This window comes from Typopeltis vanoorti, chromosome 14 (genome assembly GCF_054136105.1).
Source record: "Typopeltis vanoorti isolate ZY-2024b chromosome 14, IOZ_Tvanoo_1.0, whole genome shotgun sequence".
In the NCBI taxonomy this organism is placed as follows: Eukaryota; Metazoa; Arthropoda; class Arachnida; order Uropygi; family Thelyphonidae; genus Typopeltis; species Typopeltis vanoorti.
Window position 1 is genome coordinate 61,775,998 of NC_143562.1, and position 22,499 is coordinate 61,798,496.

At 34.6% G+C, this 22,499-nt stretch overlaps 1 protein-coding gene across 7 annotated transcripts in view; it reads right to left on the reverse strand.

The window, feature by feature from the left end:
* The window catches only part of LOC150099532 (rap guanine nucleotide exchange factor 6-like), a 486,813-nt gene that overhangs the window by 243,297 nt on the left and 221,017 nt on the right, over window positions 1–22,499 (reverse strand). For all 7 annotated transcript variants that reach the window (XM_090404032.1, XM_090404034.1, XM_090404030.1 and 4 more), the window contains one exon: window positions 5,238–5,408. In XM_090404032.1, coding sequence (XP_090260158.1) covers window positions 5,238–5,408 — 171 coding nt within the window. The remainder of the gene's footprint in view (window positions 1–5,237; window positions 5,409–22,499) is intronic.

The window sequence follows — 22,499 nt, forward strand, 5'->3', positions numbered from 1 at the left end:
AAATCCTCTAGGTGTTTTTTTTTTTTTCTTGCCATCCGTATCATTAACTGTTTGTTTCATTGTCTTTCTTCTCTATTTGTTTACATGATTATTCCACCTTAGTTTAGTTTAGTTTAAGTTTAAAGCCACTTGCCTTTCATATTATATCATGAAAGGCAAGTGGCATTATATTATATTATATGTGATTTTATATCAGCTTTGTCTTTTTGTGCATTCTTCATTACTGATTAGCGAGTTAAAATTTTTTTTATGGTAATCTTATCTACATAGTGCATTTAGTAGAGCAGAAAGAAGAAAATTGTTGATATTGTATTTTAAACTTGTAGATTGTACCCTTTAGGATATACATAAGAGGAGAAACTTCCAAAATACAGACAGCAATAAAAAGAATGAATGAATATGAAAACGTGTGCTTTGGAGTTTAACTGGAAAGGAGTTGTCAAATAGCTGCTGCATGTGTTTTATCACTCCCAGCTCTGAACATTGTCCATAAATTTATTTGTAGAAAATGCAAACAACATACTGAATGTGTATGTGAAACAGAGTATGAATTAGTAAGAGATAGGTCATTAAGCAACCTGATACCGAGTCTAGTATTTTTTTTTTACAGAACTCTTAGAAGCAACACCCCAAATGTGAGAACAATATTCAGAGGTAAAAGTGATTTCTTGAACAAAATAGAAAACATATTTTGGATGCTGATGAAGCGATGTTTGTAAGATCTTTATGGCAAGAGAGAGAAATTTGAGGTCAGCATAATCCCAAGGCAAGAAATCCAGAAGAAAAGTTTTTTTTCTCCTATAAGAAATAAAACAGGATTGAGTTTTACTAGCTAAGAAAGTAGAATATTACAACCCCCCCCCCCCCACACACACACACACCACCACCACCACCATTGGAGAATGGATTGCAGATCCAAATTCAGGATTGTAGAAATTAATATTTTGAAAGTTCCAGTGATTTTTTTTTTTTTTAGTATAATACTTGTCAAACAAGACAGGAGTGCAGTGAACTGGATGTCATTACATGTAATGTGTATTCATGCAGAAAGCTAGCAACCTGCTTCAAAAGATGGACCATCTTATGGATATTTAGAGTAACCACTAGATTTCTCAGACATTTTCCTAGCATTTTTTCAAAAGTGAGCAAGTGAGTAATATAAAGAGATGGGTCATTAAGCTAGAAGATCTCCTGTTGATCAACAGTACTAGAATCCATTCTGGTAATTGCTTATAAGTTAAACAAATTCAAATAGCATAGAAGTTGAGTGTCAGTGGTTTTTCCATTACTTTAGAACTGAAATTATTAAAACTTCATGGTAATTAGATGGCAAAGATTTGTCTCCCTTCTGTGGAACTGGTTATATAGGCTAATTACCAGGATGCAGTATAGATAACACTGGAATAGGAGAGAATCAAAATGCTAGAGGCTACCCCATTCACAGAAGAAGTTGACTTTGAGGCACAGACTTTTAGTACAAGCTGAGAAATGTCATCATGACAGAGATTTTTTTTTTTTTTTTTTTTTTTTTGGTATTCAGGTTGAACAAGATTCTTCTAATCTCGTTCTTGTGAAATATCAAAGGGATGTTGAATGTTGTGTGCTATGAATAGTCAGGAAGATATTTACTGTGATCATCTGTTCAAGAAGAATTAAGAAGTCGGGAGTGCAGCAGAACCATCCAGTTTCAAATGAGGAAGCCAGAAAGCATGACTGCTATTTGGATTTCATGTAAGTTTCTTGTTTTTAGTCCCTTCAGAATTAGTCTCAAATGTGCTCATAGTTTGCTTGCAGTGATTTTGATAGAACAAAAGGAAGGTGAAGAATTCAATGAAAGCCAATTGTGATATGTCTGGTTCTTTTCTTATATAGCCTTAATACACTTTCTGTAAAACCAATGCTTAGATAAGAAACAAGAATTTAAGATGGAATCAGGAAATAAATGTTTCCATAGAAATTGTTCAGTAATATATTGAATGCAAATGTTTGAATCAGAGGACTGAAAACAATAATCCAACCAAGGAAATGAGACATAGAAGCCACAAAGAACATTTCACTTGGCAGGTGAAATGTTCTTTGTGACTCTTTCTCTCATCTATGTGATATGATCACATGGATGAGAGAGACTCTGAATGTTGCTTCATGGGAGAAGAAATTGATTGTAGTCTGAATTGCCTGAAGAGGACAAACATCCACAATATATGTAGAAGGATTACTAGTGAGGCAAAGATCTAGTGTTTGAAGAGCAATTAGGGTCGTTAGTATTCTGGTAGTCCTCTGAACAGTTTGTGTGAGATCATGGGTGATAGAAAATATCCCTGCATTTCTACATGCTTTATCTGTTCATTTAGAAAAGGAAGGCCAGTTGGAGCTGAAATGTTAAAATCTCTAAGGAAGATGACACCACTGCTAGGAAAGTTTATACTGGAGAAAATGAACATGCAAAGAAACAATTAAAGAGTTCAGGTTTGATGGCATTAGGAGAGTGATAAGGAAATAAAAGAATCTCATCAAATGGAGCTGAGCCGAAACACTTTCAGACAAAGAAAATCAAACTGTCATACTATCCTGTATCCCAACCCTGAGAGTACATACCAGGAATTTGTAATGATAATGATGAATCAGAAACAAGGAATTCTAAGTGTAAAGCTCTACATTACTCTATTTACACCAACATATGAGAGTGGTCTGAAAAGTTCTTGGCCTAACAATGAAAAAAAAAATTTATAATTTCAAAATTATTTTTAATTTTTCAACATAATCTCCCTTAAGACTATATATTTATTCCAGTAATGTTCCAGTGCCATTATCCCCTCCCTGTAGCGGTTCTCAGTAAGATCTGCAAAATACCCCTCTACAGCTGCAATTGCCTTTTGATTCAAAGAAAAATGCTGACCAGCAAGGAAGATTTTTAGTTTTGGGAAGAGATAGAAGCCAGAGGGAGCCAAATCTAGGGAATAGGGTGGATGTTCCAACAATTCATAGTGCAGATCCCTTAATTTTCCCATTGCCAAAACACCTTTGTGGGAAGGTGCATTGTCTCGATGAAAGATGATCGTTTTCTTCTGCAAACCGGGTCATTTCACACGAATTTTTTCATCTAGTCTGGTTAAAAGATCGGAATAATATTCCCCGGTTATTGTTTTACCCTTTTCAAGATAATTAATAAATGAAATGCCTTTAGCATCCCAAAACACTGATGCCATGACCTTTCCTGCTGATGGAACTGACTTTGTCTTCTTTGGTGTGAACACCGGCTTCTGTCCACTGTTTTGAACGTTGTTTAGATTCTGGTGTGTAAAGGTGAATCCCAGACTCATCCATAGTAATAAATCGATGCACAAAATCAATTTTCATGCGAGTGCATTTTTTATCTGCTGTGAGCAAGCACAACACCCATCTTGTGCAAAGCTTCATTTGCAATTCTTCATGTTCTTTTGAAATGCCTAGTCTCAGCAATTTCATGCACTTTGACTCGCCGGTCAACCAATACCATATCGTGCACTTGATCAATGATTTCTGGTCTTGTTACAATTTTTGGACGTCCTTCATATGGATCATCTTCAAGGCTAGTACGGCGGTTACATTTAAACTCAGAAGCCAATTTCTTAATTGTCGAAAATAAAGGAGAAGAGTGTGCATAAACTTTTGGCATTAAACCTTCTTTTACAAAGAATTTTATAAGCACACAATACTCAATTTTATACATTCCAAGGGATACAGACAACACATTTGCTTCAAACAGCTGTATAAAACAAACTACTTGATAGAATGACTTGCAATTTCATATGGATGCTTATGACGTGTACCAACTTAGAAAAAAAAATCTTGCTGATAGTGTTGCCATCTATGGTCAAGGCTGAGAACTTTTCAGACCACCCACGTATATATTCTAGAAATACTCTTGATTTCACCCATGTCATAATTATATATGACATGGATGCAATTTGTGAAACATAATTGGGAAAAATACATGATTTTCTATTTGTTCTTCAGTCATATATCCTACCTGGTTTCATTTATGTAAATTTTCACATTGCTGGTCTGAATTATTTTCCTGAAAAAAAGTAGTATCATCTCACTTTAACAACTTTACAGTGATATCACTTGTGATAATGACAATATTTGTTGCTGTTGTCATGTGCTCGTCCCCCCCCCACCACCAATTTTCTTCATCCATTCCCTTAGGAACGGTTGAGGGACTTCTATGTATTTTGGACTGTAGATCTGTGGGTGTTCACAGGACCAGTTTGCCTATTCTGAGGGACGAAAAACCCTCTACCTCTGTAGGAGACCGGCTAATTCACCTTTAGTCGAAAGAGACCAGATAAAGGTTTCTGACGTCATAGATGAGAATTGAACCCAGGCTTTCTGACCAAAGGGTTTGTCTATACTGACTGAGCTATGGAGGCTCTGACAATATTTGTATCATATTTGACTATTCTTTTCATAATGAATGCTATTATTAATCTTGATTGCTTAAGAACTTGTTGACAGTATCATTACCAATCAATGGTATCTATGACTAAATTTATTGCTAACACTGAGCAAAATGGTGGAAGTGATCCCAAAAATTCAGCCAGTCAAGCTCATGGATCAATCAGGTGGACTCAGCTGAGACATTAGATAAAAGTCAGGTCTCAAAGGCAAATGCATCATTTCTTATGTATAGAGAAAATTATTTTGAATATTTTATAATTTAATGCACATAATAAAACACAAACAGCACTGATGTGATATAGGTCTTAACTTCTTGGTGAAGGATTGATATAAAAAATTTACAATCAAATATTCTCTCTAAGAATTAATGCTGACTTCATTTTTGGGTCCTGACATCCAAAAAAGGTATAAAATTGATAGCACATGAGTAACACTGATGAGGAAGGAGATAGATAAGCTAGAAACCCTACTCAGTAGATCATACATGATTTTTAAGTCATCTAAGACCAGAATTAGCAAGGATGTGGCAGTGGTGTTGTAACATACCATGAAAATCGACTACTTAGCTGTCTCCCCCCCACACACACATTCACACAGACAAACACACAATCCTCAAATAAAGTTGAAAGCATTAAGTGAAAGGATGTATGTTTGTTAACTAAACATCCTATCAGGGACAAAGAAATACAATTATATAATAATCATTATACTTATTCTTATATGTATTGCACTTTACTTAAAAGCATAATTGCATAACATTAATAATGAAGCACACCAAAGAAAACAGCAATTACTACCTGCAGGTGGGGATGATACTGATCATCACATCCATCTGAATGTATACGATGCCGGGTATTTAAACCAACTGATACTTCCTCCTGTTCCAGTGCCAGCAGTTTCTCGAGATTCATAGTAGTGCATGATTGCCGCTGACCAGGACGCATCAGTTGCACATCAGGGTAGTCTATCTACAGGCAGATTAAAAGTTCCATTGTGTTATATATTTTGTTATATATCTGTATTTTTCTTTAAGAAATGAACAAAAATTAATGAGCAACAGGATTATTCCACAATGATACCAAGAGAATTTCAAAAATTAATATAGCTTGACTACATGGCATTCCTGTTTAGAATAATGCTGATACAAACAACATCAGCAAAGAAGGAAAAGAATGATCACTCTCAAGAATCACGATAAAATTTTGTTTTGAATTTTTGGTAAGAGAAACAAACTACATATATTTTTGAATTATCATTATTAAATTCCTTATATGAACTGGGGAGGAGGGGGAAAAAGTTATACAAAATATGATAGCACTACAGGAAAAGTTTACAACATTAGTAATTTTCTACCTACAATTTTCCTCCAAATTAATCTGTTATCTAACAGAGTTCAATACTGTCAGGTCTTATATTTGGTCATCTAATGTGCTTCTTATCATATTAATCCACCTGCATCTTGGTTTTCTTCTGGGTCTTTTTTCTGACATCTGAAAAAATGCTTGTTTTGCTAACCTTTCCTCTTCAATTCTGCTTATAAAGACCATACCACCTAAGATGGGCTCTGCTCATATCTGAATGCTAATAACATCATGTTCCTAACATTTTCATTTTTTATATGATTCTGCCACTAAATCTTTCCCAGAACTCTCATATCTGTGATCTTCCAGTCTTTGATGAATCTGATGGTCTAAGCTGACCATCAGATCCATAAGTTAAATTTGGTTTAAACAGTCTTGTGTAAGCTAGTTTAGTGTTTTAACTAATTTCTCTCTTATGTTATATACATTTATTCAGCTGATTTCCTACTATACAAGCTTTGCTAATTCTGTTGTCTATTTTCATATTTCATTTGCTATTTCTTCACTAAAAGTTGTGTTAAAACAGCTAAAATATTTTACTTGTTTCTAGCTATTTCTGTACAATTTTTATGTTGCAGTTGGCACTTTCAATGTTTCTATCTTTTTCTTCATAGTCTGTCTTTTTCATTGCTAATTTTCATACCAAATTTATCACAGCAGTTATTTTAATTTAGTTAAGGAATCCTTTGGAGTTGTACTGGATTTATTGAGGAGAATGACATGTGCATGAAGTAATAAGCTCAGATTAACAACTCCAATTTTGATAGGTTTAATAATGTGATCCGTATAGATGATGAATAATAGTGAAGATAATACGTACTCTTGCCTTATACCTGATTTAACACAAAACCATCTTCCTGGACCTCCTTGAATATAGACTATGTTCACTTGATATATAATGTATCACTTATACTATATAATTGTAGCATTTCTTCAGTGTTGTAGCAATCTTTTGAAGTAATTACTCTAGACATCTAAGAATATCTATCCTCAGTTTTCATATCACATCCCTTTTACAGTACTCTTTCTTTCATTTTGAATATTTTGCCACCTTCCTTGTATTTTTTTCTATGTTCTTACCAAAGTCTTCTCATGACTTCTGTTTAGATAGTTTTACACATTGTTTGCTTTCTTACATTTTTCTTTACATTCTCTCAAATCACATGTTGACTTACTTGCCAGGAACTTTCAATACACTTTCTTCTTGTCCTTAAATGTTTCTTTAGCTTCCTTAGTCCATTATGTATTCTAAATTTTCTATTCTTCCAGACAACCTCACAAGATGTCTTTCTGAATGAATCAATCAATATTTTCTTCAGGATTTGGTTCCAGTTTTCAAACTTTTTCATTTCTTCTAGAATAATTCTAGGATTGCTGCAATTATGAGAAGGACACTGACCTGCAGAGATAAAAGGGTTATCATTCCGTTGTATAAGTCTCTGATCAGACCACACTTAGATTATTGTTCTCAGATTTGGTCCCCAGGATTTGAAGGGGATAAATTAACTGTGGAAAGGATACAAAGATGGTTTCAGGACTCATTGACTGATCCTCATAACTGTACAAGCATAGTTATGAGGATCGGCTGAGGGAATGTGGACTGCAGAGTTTGGTGGATAGAAGAAGGAGAGATGATATGGTTGAGACTTTTAAACTGTTGAGAGGTGGTTACAGGGTTGACACTGGGGAGTTCTTTCGCTTGGTTGAACAGCGGGAAGGAGCGATTACAAGAGGCCATCCCTGGAAGTTACGAAAGGAAACTGTGAGCAAGAGGGTGAGGAGCGGTTTCTTTGCGTGGAGGGTGGTTGAACCGTGGAATGCATTGCCTGATGGAGTGGTAAGAGTGAGAACGGTCAATGAATTTAAGGAGTGGTATGATAGACTTTGTGTTTCTTAAGGGGGACCTCCCCTCGATGAATCTTGACAGACTTTAAGTTCTTAGGAAGGACCTCCAACAATGAGTCTTTTGACTCCATGGAGGCCTGAATAATAATAATAACAATAATAATAATAATAATATTTGTGGATTTGAGCCTAGAGTTTGCCTCTGAAAGCTGTTCAACTGCGATTCATTTTAAAACTTTCTTACATACTTTCTTTTCAATACGATATTCAATTTTATCCTGCTCAAAGCTAAATGGTGTGTTTCAAATCAATAAATTGAAATAAATATTATATAAACTAGTAAAAAGAGATAGTAAAATATCTAGAAAAAAAAAAGTGCCAATTTCTCCCTCAGCTCATTCAGGTGTTAACTGTAAAGTCCATCCCCAACTAAAATCTCAACCTCTGGACAAATGACAGACTGCATTTTCATTTGGAAGAAAAACAGAACTTAATCACTATAACAGGTAGACCCAAATACAAGGATCTACAAAGACCAAATTTGATGTTTTATAAAATAAAGGCTAAAGAAATCTAGGTATAGCAATTTATATTGTATAAGGCAACAGTAGATTTTTTCAAACTTTAATTTTATAAAACAAAAAATTTAGTCTTTGTGTTGCAAAATTTTAATAAAGTGGTGTCTGCATACAGTAATGGATTTTGATGTTGAGTTGTCAAATCAAGAGAAAAAGAGCCTGAGAAAATTCATCAAAGACTATTGATATCAGCAATGTCAGATAGGAAAACAAAATAAAAACAGGAGAATAGATTTTAAAAGATCACGTAGACAATGAAACACTTAGACTAATGAAAATTAGAGAAATATAGATGAATGGATTTGTCAGGACCATGTGACTGCTAAAGAAGTGACTAATCTTTTCACTTTAGTATTCAAGTGCTGAAAGAAAAATTAAAGACAACTATGCCTCATTTGTACTCCAGACTTACCTCCAGGTGACTATTTTTTGATCCCATAAAGAGACCAACCACAGGCACATCACTTTAACACCAATGAAAAATTTCATTTAAAAAGAAAGATTGGTTCAAAAGTGAAAATACATTTCCCAAAACACATTTGATGTCTTGGTTCAACATCGAAAAAAAATTATTTAGAATCAAGGTAGATACATAGCTGCTCAATGAAGGTAAATAGTATCCTTTAAGATCAATATAAAATTCTATTTACTTAATTTCCAGTTTTATTTGGCTAAGGTACATTACTTTTCAGTCTGCATCTGTAAACTAAATTTAAGCTTGAAGCACTTCATATTTTATTATAAAATGCTATAAGTTGACCAGATGCATACTAAAAAGAAAAAGCTCATTTTACAAGACATCAGTAGTGAATAAGGAGACTAGCAATCTTTTGAACTTTAATCATGACAAAAGATTATAAGTACAGAGAATTTATACACAGTATCACTATTACTGCTGCACAAGTATTTACTACATATTTCTGGAAGAATTTCATAATCTGATAATTTTGAAATCTTTCCTTCCTATCCAAGCTGTATATTTCATGATTACATGGAAGAGTATTACACACAACTCACTGTCTTCACTGCTTAGCTTAGTAGTGAAGACAGTGAGTTGTACCAATTTGTACAAACAATTTCTTAAACTTGGGCATACTTGTTTTCATTAAGCTTGTTTCAAAGATAAGATTCTTACCTACTGAAACAAATCTTGCCATCATCATAATAATAATAAACAAAACTGTCCTGTCAAGTGTCATCTCCATACAGGAGGTTGACTATCATAAATAAAACTATATATTGCTGTTTTCGACAGCTAAAGATGACAACTCTGACCTTCATTTGGCATGTTCCTAACCAATTTATTAATGAGCCTATCCAATCTATCCTGTCAAATCAAAGACCAGCTCATTTCAAAGCTTATAGATAAATTACTTCATTAAGAGAGTAAGAGCATTTAACTCATGAAAGAGAAACACAACATTCCCTCATTTACTTCATGCAATGCAACTTGAAGATTATATAGTTATGCAAAATAAAACAAATAAATAAATAAATAAAATAATAACATAAAAATGAATAAATTGCACTAAAAACACGCAGAATGAGCAAAATGTTATCACTATAATCAAATGCCATTAAAGGTTTTCTTGCATACAATGAACAGCACAATAAGCATAGCAAAAGTAATTAATAAATGAATTTTTAAAAAAATCTTAATTTTTTAGTTTTCTGAACTAAATTTTTTCAGAGTTTTATTTTCTTTAAATAAGTAAACTCATTTATTATTTTCATTTCAAACACAGGTTTAAAAACAAGAAATGTACCCTTCTTCCCATTTTGCAAACAACATGGCTGTAATTCATCTATCTCCAGAAAAAAAAGCATCCTTTATGATGGATAGATGACATTTAAAGATGCTATACTTCAGTTTCTTGGATTTTTAATTATTTTATTAGTTTTTTGAAATGTATGCAATCAAGTTATGCAACTCTATATTAATGATATAAATATGATTAATACTGGAGGTGACTGATGGAAAGATGATTGTGTTCATCCAGTTTGAACTTATTAAGATATGAACATGAATCTAAAGTTGTCCAACTGGGTCATGCAGACTACAGAGGAGGGTATACAATAAAAACATGAAGGTAACTCATTGCATCTGTACACAAATGCTAGGTGTATAAAAAACAAAGGTTGAGTTTGTTACCTTAATGAATATGTTGTAGCCTCAGGTTATTGGCAATAGTAAGACCTGGCTATCAGAAGCAGATGTACTAATTGATACTGAGTATAAAATGCACAGTATTTTTAGGAAGGACAGAGGTATGATGCTAATGATGATTTGAGTCCAGTTAGGGCAGAAAGCTATTATTGCAATATTAATAACAGTTTCCCATGCAGCAGTGAAGCTAGAAGCTATATGGTGTGAAGTGGAGTCTAGTAAGGTCAAATACATGATTGGGTGTTGCTGTAGACCTAGTGGATCAGCTGCAAGTGATGATGAAATGCAATGCCAATTACACCTAATGGATATTAAAAAATTAATCATTATGGATGACTTTAATTATCTGAACACTGAATGGGTAGTAGTGGAATCTCAAGAAACGGAAGTAAGTTGAATTTGTTGAGCTATTGTGATAACTTCCTAAAGCGGCATGTGACAGAAGGAACTCTGGAGTCAAAGAGTATGACCTAATTATAGTGTCGGTTGGTGACAGCAATTACTGACCTGAGAAGTGGCTAAGCATATGGATATTCCATTTTGGAAAGGTTACATATTGAATTACAATGCAGCAAATTATGACCAGCTGAAGAGAATGATAGATTTGTATATGTTGTTAGATGGGAAGGATATCAGCAGTGCATGAGAAGTATTTAAAAATACTTAAATGATACAATATCAGAATTGTGTCCCTAGGGTTCAAATAATAAATAGGGTGGAAGTGAAATGGATGTGCCATCTTATTAAGCATGAGATTCTCAAAAAAAAAAAAAAGATGTGCAAAGAATAATGTATACATAAGGATGATGTCAGTTATGAAAAGAAACTTGCTCTGCAAGCTAAAGACAACTCTAAAGAATTCTTTCATTATATTGCAAGTAAAAAAACAGAATGGATGTGAAAGAGTAACTCTTGATAATGCAAATTGTATGTGAATAACAGGTGCAGAAAACAATGAGTGCCCATTTTGCTAAAAGCTATTGACCTGGTATATCCAACATAGAACTCAATGCTACCTCTTTCTCACACAACTCAGTGGAGGAAGAAACCAAGGTGTGTGAGGAAGAGGTACTATGGCTGGTGCGTAAACTGAATAGTAATTTGGCAATAGGAACTGACAGAATATCAGCACGATTGCTAGAAGAGTGTTCGGTTGAATTGACTATGCTTTTGACCTAGCTGGGTAATTCAAGAAAGGGGCAAGAGCTAGATTTTTTTTTTCTCATAGAGTGTATATGACTGGAATGGCTTGCTTTTGGAAGTTTTGAGTATAGATTAGTGCAAATGACTTCAATATATGGTTAATGTGTGGTATGATATGTGGCCTCCCTCAATGAGTCCCCGACTCCCTGGAGGTCTCGTGTAATAATAACAATATAACAAATACCAAAATAATGATATGATGTATGCACAACACCAAAAAAAAAAATATGACCATGCAAAAAATCTATTGAAATTTTCCTGATGGAATTCTGAAGTGGATATTATCAATGAGGCAGATGAGTGTAAGAATGCATATAAAATGCCTAAGTTAGTACTACTGGTAACAAACCAGAATGGGATAGTTAATCTAAAGCATCAGGATAGCAGTGAGCCTAAAGGCTCACTGCTATCCTGATGCTAATGAACTAATGAACTAAAGGGGGAGGGTGATTTTTGGCATTGGTTAGTTCATCCTGGCCAAAGGTTATTGGCATTAGTGAGACATTGCTGACAAAAGATGATATAGAGAATGTGAAGTACATAGTGTGTTCAGGCAGGAGAGAGAGAAAAGAATGGTGGGAGGAGTGTTATTGGTAAAAGCTAATGAACTGCAACCAGAGAGAGTAGAGCTCAGCTGCAGCCAGTGAAAATAGCACACTTGTGACTACCTGTTGTGAGATAGAGGCCAGCAGAACAAAATATACAGTTAGGTGCTTTTATAGACCAGTGGATGGAGGAGATGATGGGGATAGTATGCACAGCAAATCAGCTCAATGAGTGGAAGGTGGATAATTATTATGGGGAGACTTCAACTATGGGAACATGCATTGGAAGGAGGAGAAGACACATGAGAGAAAGGAAATGGAATTTGTGCAGTTGAGAGAACTGTGGCTGGCAGAGTGCAAAGAAGAGTCAATTAATGTTGAAGGGGAGAAAAGAATAAGGGATGTATGAATTTGTCACAAACATATGAAATTATGTGCTTTTGCGTAAAATTTTGATTATGCTATGATTGAATGAATTTGCTTTCTTCTGCCATGTGCAGAAGTGTCAAGGGTTCTCTATTTATTCTCATTTGTGGTCAACAAATGAGAACAGAAGAGTAAATCGAGTGGGAGTTGAATGAATGAATATCATTAAGCTGGAGCCAGGGGGAGGGGGGGGAGGGAATGTGGAGAGAATTCAAGGAGAAAGGTGACCAGCAGGAACATGAGCAGTACAAAGCACTGGCCATAAGGGTAACCACAGTGTGGTAAGAAAGGAAATTAGCAGTGAAAGCCAAAGATAATTCCAAACAGTTCTTTCATAGGTTGCAAAGTAAATGGAAGAATGTTTATGGCAGGATGATTTAATGATTACCAATGGTAAGGAGGTAGCTGAATCAGTTGAAATAGTAGAATTAGTGAGAGTGAACATTTTGCAAGAGCATATCATCCAGGTGGAGATACTGCAGTAACAAGAGAGGCAAAGACTTGTATGGGAACTGAGGTAAATGAAATGGAGGTGAATAGCATATTACAGAAACTCAATGTGAATACAGCTATGGGATTAGATGGTATACCAGCTCGAGTTTTGCGTGAAGGTACTAGGGAATTGTCAGTGCCTTTGATCATATTGTTTAATCTCAACTCTGGGTTAGTTCTCAGGGGGGGGGGGAATAGTTCCATTGCATGAAAGAGGCTCCAAGACTGAGGTACCAAATTACCGATCAGCATATCAGGTGTTATTGTCAAGGTACTGGAGAAGTTGGCCAAGAACAAAATACAGGAATGGATAAACAGAAATGGGATACTGTATGGGGCGGGGGCAATAGGGTTTTGTGAAGGTACAGGTCATGCCTCAGTAACTTGCTCATATTTTTATAATATAGTGACAGCTGAGTTGGATTGAGTGATACTGCTGGATTTTGCAAAAGCCTTTGGAAGATACCATATGGAATTCTAATCAATAAAATGCAGCACATAGGAATGGATGAGGGTGGTTGATGGAGAGATATCAGAGAGTAGTTTATCCTATATAGTAGAGTCGAAGAAGGCCTGTGACCAGTTGCATGCCATAGGGTTCTGTTATTGGGCTGCTACTGCTTAATTTGTACATTAATGATATAGGAAAGGATCTGAGAGGAACTGTTCAGTTGTTTGCTGATGATGCAAAGTTGGGGAGAGCAATAGTTTAAAAAAATCAGCTAACGCCTTTTATTCCCATATAGGGAGTAGGTGAGGCCGTTTTAGCCCTATACAGATAATGTTAAAATTTTTCAGGATGATTTGGATAGACTGGCAGAGTGGGCAAAGGAGAATGGATATCAGTTTAATGTGGAAATGTGTAAGGTTATGCATTTTGTGGTGAAAAGATTATCAGCTGTATACCACATTGATGGAACTGGGAAATTGACGAAGCCAGAGATTTGGGAGTGTTAGTGGATAGTGAGTTAAAGTTTAGAGGGCACATAGCAAAAATGGCTAAAGTAGCTCATCAGATTATTTGGTTACTGAAGAATACTAAGTGTGTGATTTGCTCTGTAGTGAGAAGTAATTTCCCAATTAAAAGATCTATAACCCAGACTGTCAAAGGGCCAGATCTTATGAATATAAATGATCACTTGTAAATTTTATTTTGATCTGAAATTTCTGAATAGTTTAATAGCACATCAAATTGCAAAACAAGCTATTAAAACACTCCATTCATCCCTTAAAAATAATTATATTTTTGATTTAGGTTGCTGATGTGATCCTGAACTTAAACTTCCTATCAACCAAAATACCCAAAATGAAGAGATAATTCTAGTATTATCAAACAACCAACCACAACAAGGTAAAAAAAAATTTTACACACACACACACACACACACACACGCATACAGTATTCCCACAATTATCTGGCCACAGTGGGAAAGCAATATGCCCATTGGATTAGATAAGTATCATGGTGCTGTGTCAAAAGTCAGTTGACACAATAACCCATTCAAAGGATTAAATAACAAAGTCAGGAAAGTGAGAGATCACTGTACACACACACTTTTTTTATTTTGCCTATATATTTATATACACAAATAATACTGACATGTTCCACATACAATCAATATATACTGATTAATGTTAATTAACTTATGTTTCATCATAACTATTTCTTTCCAAAAGATAAATAAATTCATTGCATATTGTTAAAGACAATTCCATATATCCTATTGGGACACAATGTAACCACTCAAAAAAGCTTTTTTTTTTTTCTTTCCTTAAATTGTCTCTTATCTCGTCTCGACAAATTTTGTGTGATCTTCCTCTTGGTTCTTTTCACCCTCAATTTTTCTTTCATGCATTCTTAGTTCCTTCTAAAAACCATATTTATTTATTTTTTTTTTTTATCAACAATGTCCTCAAAACTTTCATTTTCACCACTTGTATTCATTCTTCTTATGTCTCTTTTTGTTAGTATCCATGCCTCTGAAACTACTAATGAATATATTAAACTGAAACATGGGATTCAACTAACTACCTAACTTACAGAACTTTCCTTTAAACACTATTTCAATGTCATCTTCCCAGTTACCAATTTTCTGTGCATTTGACTTAGTAATCATCAATGCTAATTTGACAAATTTTTATCAGTCAAGTTCATATATGGAATACCACTAAAAGATATGCTTAATTCCAAATAAATTATTTCACAGTCATATGCCTGCCTGCAAATATCTGATGTGGATTAACAATAGTGATATCCTTTCAACAAAATTAAAAAATTATCTTGTTAGGATGTTAAATTGCCATTCATTTGCATGATGCATAGTGAAGCATAGGCTTCAAAATGTTCTCTCTTTGAGCAATATCAACCTACTATGATATCTCTGCTACTTTTCACACAAACAGCACTATTTCAATGATGACTATTTTGATGATAATACTCAAATCGGCATACTGAAGCAATACTGAAGCTTTGATCTCTTCTGTAGGTATGATGAAGCTTTGTTGTGATTTAATTCAAATGATTAAATAAGCATTCAACAATGAACAGTATCAATGCCATGATTTTATTCTACATCATTTTCTGTATTTTAGTTTATTATTATTATTATTATGACACTTCCAAGGAGCCCAAAGACTCACTGAGGGAGGGCACCTACTCTACAATTCTCTATCTCCGCTACTCAATCAACCAACTACAGTGAATCGCAACTACCATCATTTAGTTTTCAGTAATTTTGGGATATGCTGAAAACAACAATTACAAACTTTTCATTATTCTTAGGTAGCTAAACCTGTCAAATATGTTTACACTTAAATTAACACAAAATATGGCATGTTATAAAACGGCCTAACATGTTCCGATCCTACTTGAAAATTTTATTAATAGAATTTAAAAAAGTTTATTTGAACTTTATAGAGATCAAAATTAGAAATATTTCCTATTTTAATATTAAAATGTTAATCAGAATTAATTTCAACAGTCGATGAGGGTATGGTTACTAAAATGACCCTCTGAGAGTCATGCCACTAATTTCTTTGCTGTTTACTACTACTGCATTCACACTATTCACTTCCTTATTTTACACGTTTTTTTAAGAGTATATTTGAATTATTGTTGTAACTGATAAGACCAGGAAGTGGGGAATGAGGTGAATTAAGAGATTAACATTCTACTGGTCATGTCAATATAAATGGCACCCACCCACTTTCTTGGATATTATCGATGGCAGCTCATGGTTTTAACGTCTCGTTTCGCGGATGAAAAAAAAAAAAAAAATTAACAGTCTTTAAATATGCTTTAGAACTAACTGAAATCCTATTACCTGATATTATCCTCACGTAATTTCCCCGAACGCATTTCTCAGGTGGCGTAGCAATTCTCTGTGGCTTTCACAATGATACCATCATCCTCACAACTGCTGCTATTCCAACTCCTTACTAATTCCTACTAGCGCAAAGGCAGACCCAGATGGTGCCAACCGAATGTTGTCATAGCAACCGACAACAACTGGATGACTCAGACCCATTGAAGAAATCGATACGGTTTGTAAGCAAATCCCTCTCTTTCACTCCGTCTGTCTCTTCCCACTCTCACTCCCATTGGTCTTACTAGACGGAAATTTTTTTAACCGTTCAATCACCTCATAGATGAGAGGGAAATTGCTTCAGACAAGGCACGAAAGTTATTAAATGCAATGCGAAATGTATATTGGAGACAAAATGCAATTTCAGCAACTACTTTAAATATGCATCTGATAACTGTGCCGTATATTAAACACAAAAAGAGGCGTGTCGAATTTTTATCAGCGTTTTAAACGTAAGAAAGTAGCCTATAAAACTAATCACATGTCAGGCCACTTCAACATTTGCTAGTTCAAATAAGTAACAAAATTCTGAACTAAATCCTTGGATGCAAGATCCATTTATAGAATATATAAATGCAATAACAAAAAGCCCGTGACTTTTCAGTTGCTGTGTTATTTCATATACCGGTGCTTATCGTCGTTAGCATGCGGAGACGGGGATAGAAAAGAAAAATAAAATAAAAAAGCTACTACCAAAGTAATAAGGCACAATCACAGCCATATTAACTTTTCGTTGCAGCAAACGCATTTCCGCGACGAACACTGTTTATACTTGGAGGGGGTACCCAGCTGGAAGGAAGGAAATGGCTGGCAATATGAAAAAATGACATTGGCAAACAATTGTATATCACGCGGCAAGAATTTGGTAAGCCTAGTGGTCGCTTTTAGAAGTGTTTTGGAGAGACTACTAAGTTATATTTAAATTCAGATAAGGTATTTTGTATGTGTTTTTTAATTTCTTTCCCCCCCACCAGAAAAAAAATTGTCAATTAAGTTTTGCATAGTACTATTATGTTCAATAAATCCGTCTGATAACACATGCAATTAATTCATATCACATTTATATAATGTGATATGACAATTACTGGTCCGAAATTGTGTTATTATTTATAATTAGTTTATTTTTATTTTCGAAAATATCTTTTCCCCTCTCCCTTTAACTTGAAAAGGTCCAAGATCTGGAGATGGGACTTTTGTGATTTTAATTCGGGAAAATAGTTACGTTTTCCTAAAATTAGACAGTATATATAAGGAGTACACATAAAAATAGCCATAGCGACCGTATTACTAGCTAAGCAAAGTAATTTTTTTTTAAAAAAAATACCTATCGGCTAGGCAGAATACGAGAAATTAAAGTTTCAGGGACAGTAACCTTCTTTTCTTGGGGAAGGGGAAAAGAAGTAAAAATTGAAATTTACATTCATTATCACTGAAAAACTTTTATAAAATTCTTAAAATATCTTCAAATTTTAATTTAATATGCAATTAGAAACCATTAAGGAAGATTTTACCATTACGCTGACATTTTTTGTGAACAACGGATATTAGAATTAAAAACTTAATCCTGAAGGACACTTAGCGTTTTAATGGGAACGTCAAAATATAAAAATAACAGGAAGCTGTTTAAATAACACGGCTTAATATACTACATGTACCTTAAGTGAAAATATTTAATAATTCAAAACAGAGATGCATTAATTTCATTTCCTAACTCGTGAATGGCAAAGAATTTACACTAAAAGATTTCTGCTGAATTTGCATGCTTTCTGTATTACCAACTGGATAAACTTAAAAAAAAGATACGATTATTATGAATATGTTACAATAGTGAGTAAATTACATTAATAAAATAATATGCATTTGTGTGACACAGTCATTAATGAAAGTATTACTACATGCAAGTCCTATCAATTTACCTTATCTCAAACAATAGCCAAATTAACTATTTGGCTATTGCTTGAAAAAGATTTTCTAAAAATTGCAAATTGTACGTGTTTGTGATAAAACTGGTATGTAAGTGCATGCATTTCAAATTCCAAATCCAATACGGTGAACTGTCGCTGTCGAATATGAGGTTAGCGAACACCTAAACAGTGAAGAGTCAAATAAACTTCGATAACCACATAATAATTAGAAACATGAAAACGTGACTGGTAAAATAACTCATATGTAAAAGACTGACTACAAACGAAGATGCTCCAATAATAACTGTACTTAATTATAACCATTTTCTAAGCTGATAATAAATATTAATATTTTAATCAATATTAAGTAATTTATTTATTTCGTATCCAAACACAAGTGGTACAACATTATTTACAACAAATTAGGATACACTACAAATGAGAACAGCTTAAATTTGATAGGTGAATTATACAGGGAATAATAAGTAAAATGTAAAGAAAGAAACTATATATAAGTTATATACAATAAATATGGTCAGATGTTCCTCCAGTATCTTGCGCAATCAACTGCTCTTTCTGTGCAGGACATAAGTAATATTAAGTAATAAAAATGACTATTTGTTTTAAGAGCCATAAAACTACGCACATCGGAATACTTTTCCAGCAGGCATGAGCTAGATTTGATCACGTCACAGGACAATGAGCATTTATGAGCCAAACGGAGTGCCATTTATATTGGGAAATTTGAAAATAACTGGGAAATATTGAGTCATTTACATAGGGAAAATCATGCAAATATTGTTTCAGATAAAATTAAAACTTAATCAGTTATGTACAGGCTTTTAGCATTCACTTTTTCAAATATAACAAGCATATTTCATAAGTTAATTACCTGAGAAAGATAAAATTTTTGTTGACAAAAAAATTTAAGCCCGGAATATTGCTAATCTGGCTTGCCCATAAATCTTTTCATTCTTGCGACTAAACAACTTTACTGAAATTAATAAACCTCTTGTTTATTACTATGCAAACTGATGAATGGAGACCTTATGAAAAGTCGCATGATTCATCATCTACAAAAAAAGGGAAAAACAGGAAGCGTGCAGCCCATGAAGTTTAAAAACAACATAAAATTGTTATATTTGTAATTTTCGTTTTTGGTATGAAGATGCAACCTTGTGAAAATGCGCGCACCTTCATTGTACATAAAGTTTACAGAGGGGTTGCACCAAAGGACGTTGGAGCAGAAATTCTGTGGGTGTGTGGAGAAGGGAAGCTTCGGTTTTCAGCCTTTCTTGAACTGTTATTTAAAAAAAAGGCAGCAGCAACATCGCAGTTTTCAAAACCTCTCGTGTCATTCATTTCGTCTCATTAGAAGCCAAATAAAAATAAAACCACACGAACTCGCCCGATGCGAGATCACCTCCTCACTTATTAGAGGCTTGAAGTGGCTTGGAAACAATGGCTCTTTCCTACTGTCGGTCCAGAAAACAATCTAGAAATTCAGAAACGATTAGTATGTAAGCAACTGTTGTAATCTGTAACCAAGATTATCAGATACCAGAAGATTAGGAAAACAAGGAAAGGAATGTGAAAAGATATAGACGGATAAAGATCAGCTGAATGCAAAACTGATAGATTCAGTCAGAGAGGCATGTGTCGTGAAGCTGTCTACAACGACAGAAAAAAAAAAAAAAAAAAGCAAAATTCCATGGTGGACTCAGGAATTTAAAGAGAAAGTTAGGGAAAAGAAGAAAACATATCTCAAGTAAGTCAGCATGCACTCTGAGAGAGAGAGAGAGAGAGCACACAGAGTAAAATAAAACAAAACGAAGCAATGCCTAAGAGTACCTTAAAAAAAGTCATGGAAAGACTTTGGTGAGGATCTAGAAAGTACTGTATACATCAAGGACGCAAATTGTTTTGGAAGCACCACAAAAGGAATCAGATAACGATAAAGATGACATGAAAATTGAAGACAAAGATATTCCAGATGTCTACAATAAATCTTTTGAAAGACTTAAATGAAACAATAACAAAATATTCAAGAGCAATGCTTTCAGGGAATAAATTATCAGTAATTGATGTAAAAATGACAAATACGGAGGTATGAAAGTTTTTCAGTGGCTGCGCTACATCATTTAGAAAGCTTTGTCAGACGATCAAATTCAAGACATATACTTGACATATACATATGCCCGTTAAATAACGAGATTTATTCAAAGGACTGTCATGTAAAAATTAAAAGCAACAAACATGTTTATAGTTTTGACCGCTAGAGTGTTGTAATCACAGGTGCAACTTTTGATTCTGGTGACGCAGCAGTTTGTGTGGCAACCGTTATAGAGTGCGTGAGTGGAACGTGTCAGAAGATGCGCCATGGAGCAAAGAACCGTGATAAAAGTTCACTGTAAATTAGGGGGGAAAAAACTACTACACTACTGTAGTAGTTTTTGATTAAAAAAAAGTTTATGGCGATGGCTGCCTTAGCTGTGCATAGGTGTTCCGCTGGTTTTCAATATTTAGAGAGGGGACTTCCTGGATGATGAACCACGCTGTGGATGGCTAGTTTCTGCACGGACAAATGAAAACGTGGTGAAAGCTAGAGGAAATTGTTGCCATGACAGGCGAATTACCACTACACTCCTCGTTGTACAGCTTGGTGTCGGTAAGGAAATGGCCAGATTAATCTTAAGAGATTTGCACAAGAGGAAGATTTCTTTCAGGGTTTGTGCCGCACACGTTGACACACGAACAGAGAGAGCACCGGGTTGCATGTTGTCAAAATTTCATCCATACAATTAATCAAGATCGTGATGTGTTGCAAAGAACTGTCACGGTGATGAAAGTTTGTGTTTTCAGTTTGATCCAGAAACGAAACGGCAGAGCATGGAATGTCTTCTCCCTAGGCAGAAGAAAGTCAGATCGCAAAAATCAAGTATCAAAACAATCGTATTTTTTTTCTTTTTCACGACGCTGCTGGAATTATCCACCGCAATTTGATCCTGAGGTTACCATAATGAACGGTCAGTATTATTTAGGAGTAGTGCAACGTCTGCATACGACATGTCAGGAAAGAACTGTACAACAACAACTGGTTTCTGTTGAACCACAGAAACTTCACTGCGTATTGCCTGTGAAGCAGGTTTCGAAGTTGATCTGTGTGATCGAGCATCCCCCCCCCCCCCCTCGCCATATTTGGCTCCTTCAGACTTATTCCGCTTCCCAAAGATGAAGTGTGCCTTGAAAGGGGAGCACTTCGGCGACATTGGAGGTTCCCATTCAGGACTTCCACCATGCCTTCGAACACCTGTACGACAGATTTAAACGTTGTGTAGAGTTGGAGGGAGATTATTTTGAATCTGCATAATTGACAATTCCAAATATAGTTCTTTGTTTTGATAATAATTGTTCTAATTGCTTAACGGGCACACTCTGTATGACAAAATACCAAGAGAAAAGATGAATGGGATTATATCAAGAAAATGGTGTAAAAGAGACATTATATTGAGCAACATATCTATATTCGAGTTGTAAGTCAGCAATTAGAAATGAAGAAATACAGGATGATGGTTTGATGCAAAATCAGTTAAGAAAACACAATCTCACTTTGTATGACGGCTTAAAAAGAATGGGAAAGAAATAGTTAGCAAAACAGGTGTTCAATACCAGAATGTCAGGGAGGAGACCCAAGTGTAGGTGGACTGATGCAGTTAGAAGTGCCTTAGAAGACCAAAATATAAAATTTCACAATATTGGAGTAACAGACAATTTAAAGGGGAAACTGTTGATAGGAAGGTAGTAATAATATAAGCTCTTCATGTAGCGATATCACAGTATCTTGCACACTTATTAAGGGTACATATTAGGTATTTGGATGACGACTAAATAAAAATCAACCTAAAACTTATCACGTGGATACAGGATGATCAAAATTAAAGTATCCCTGTTTAAGGCCTTGTGATCCAAATGCTGTGAAACTTTGCAATAATACATTGCACATGTGGTAGCGATATCTCAGAAACAAAATCCGAAAATTCACCACTGAGGGACGCTGTAAGATGTACCGAATGTAGATGTAGTAATTTTTCTGTGTGCGTAAGAAGGACAAAATTGACACATATAAACTTATAAACATATAAACTTATTTATATACATAAATAAGTTTCTATT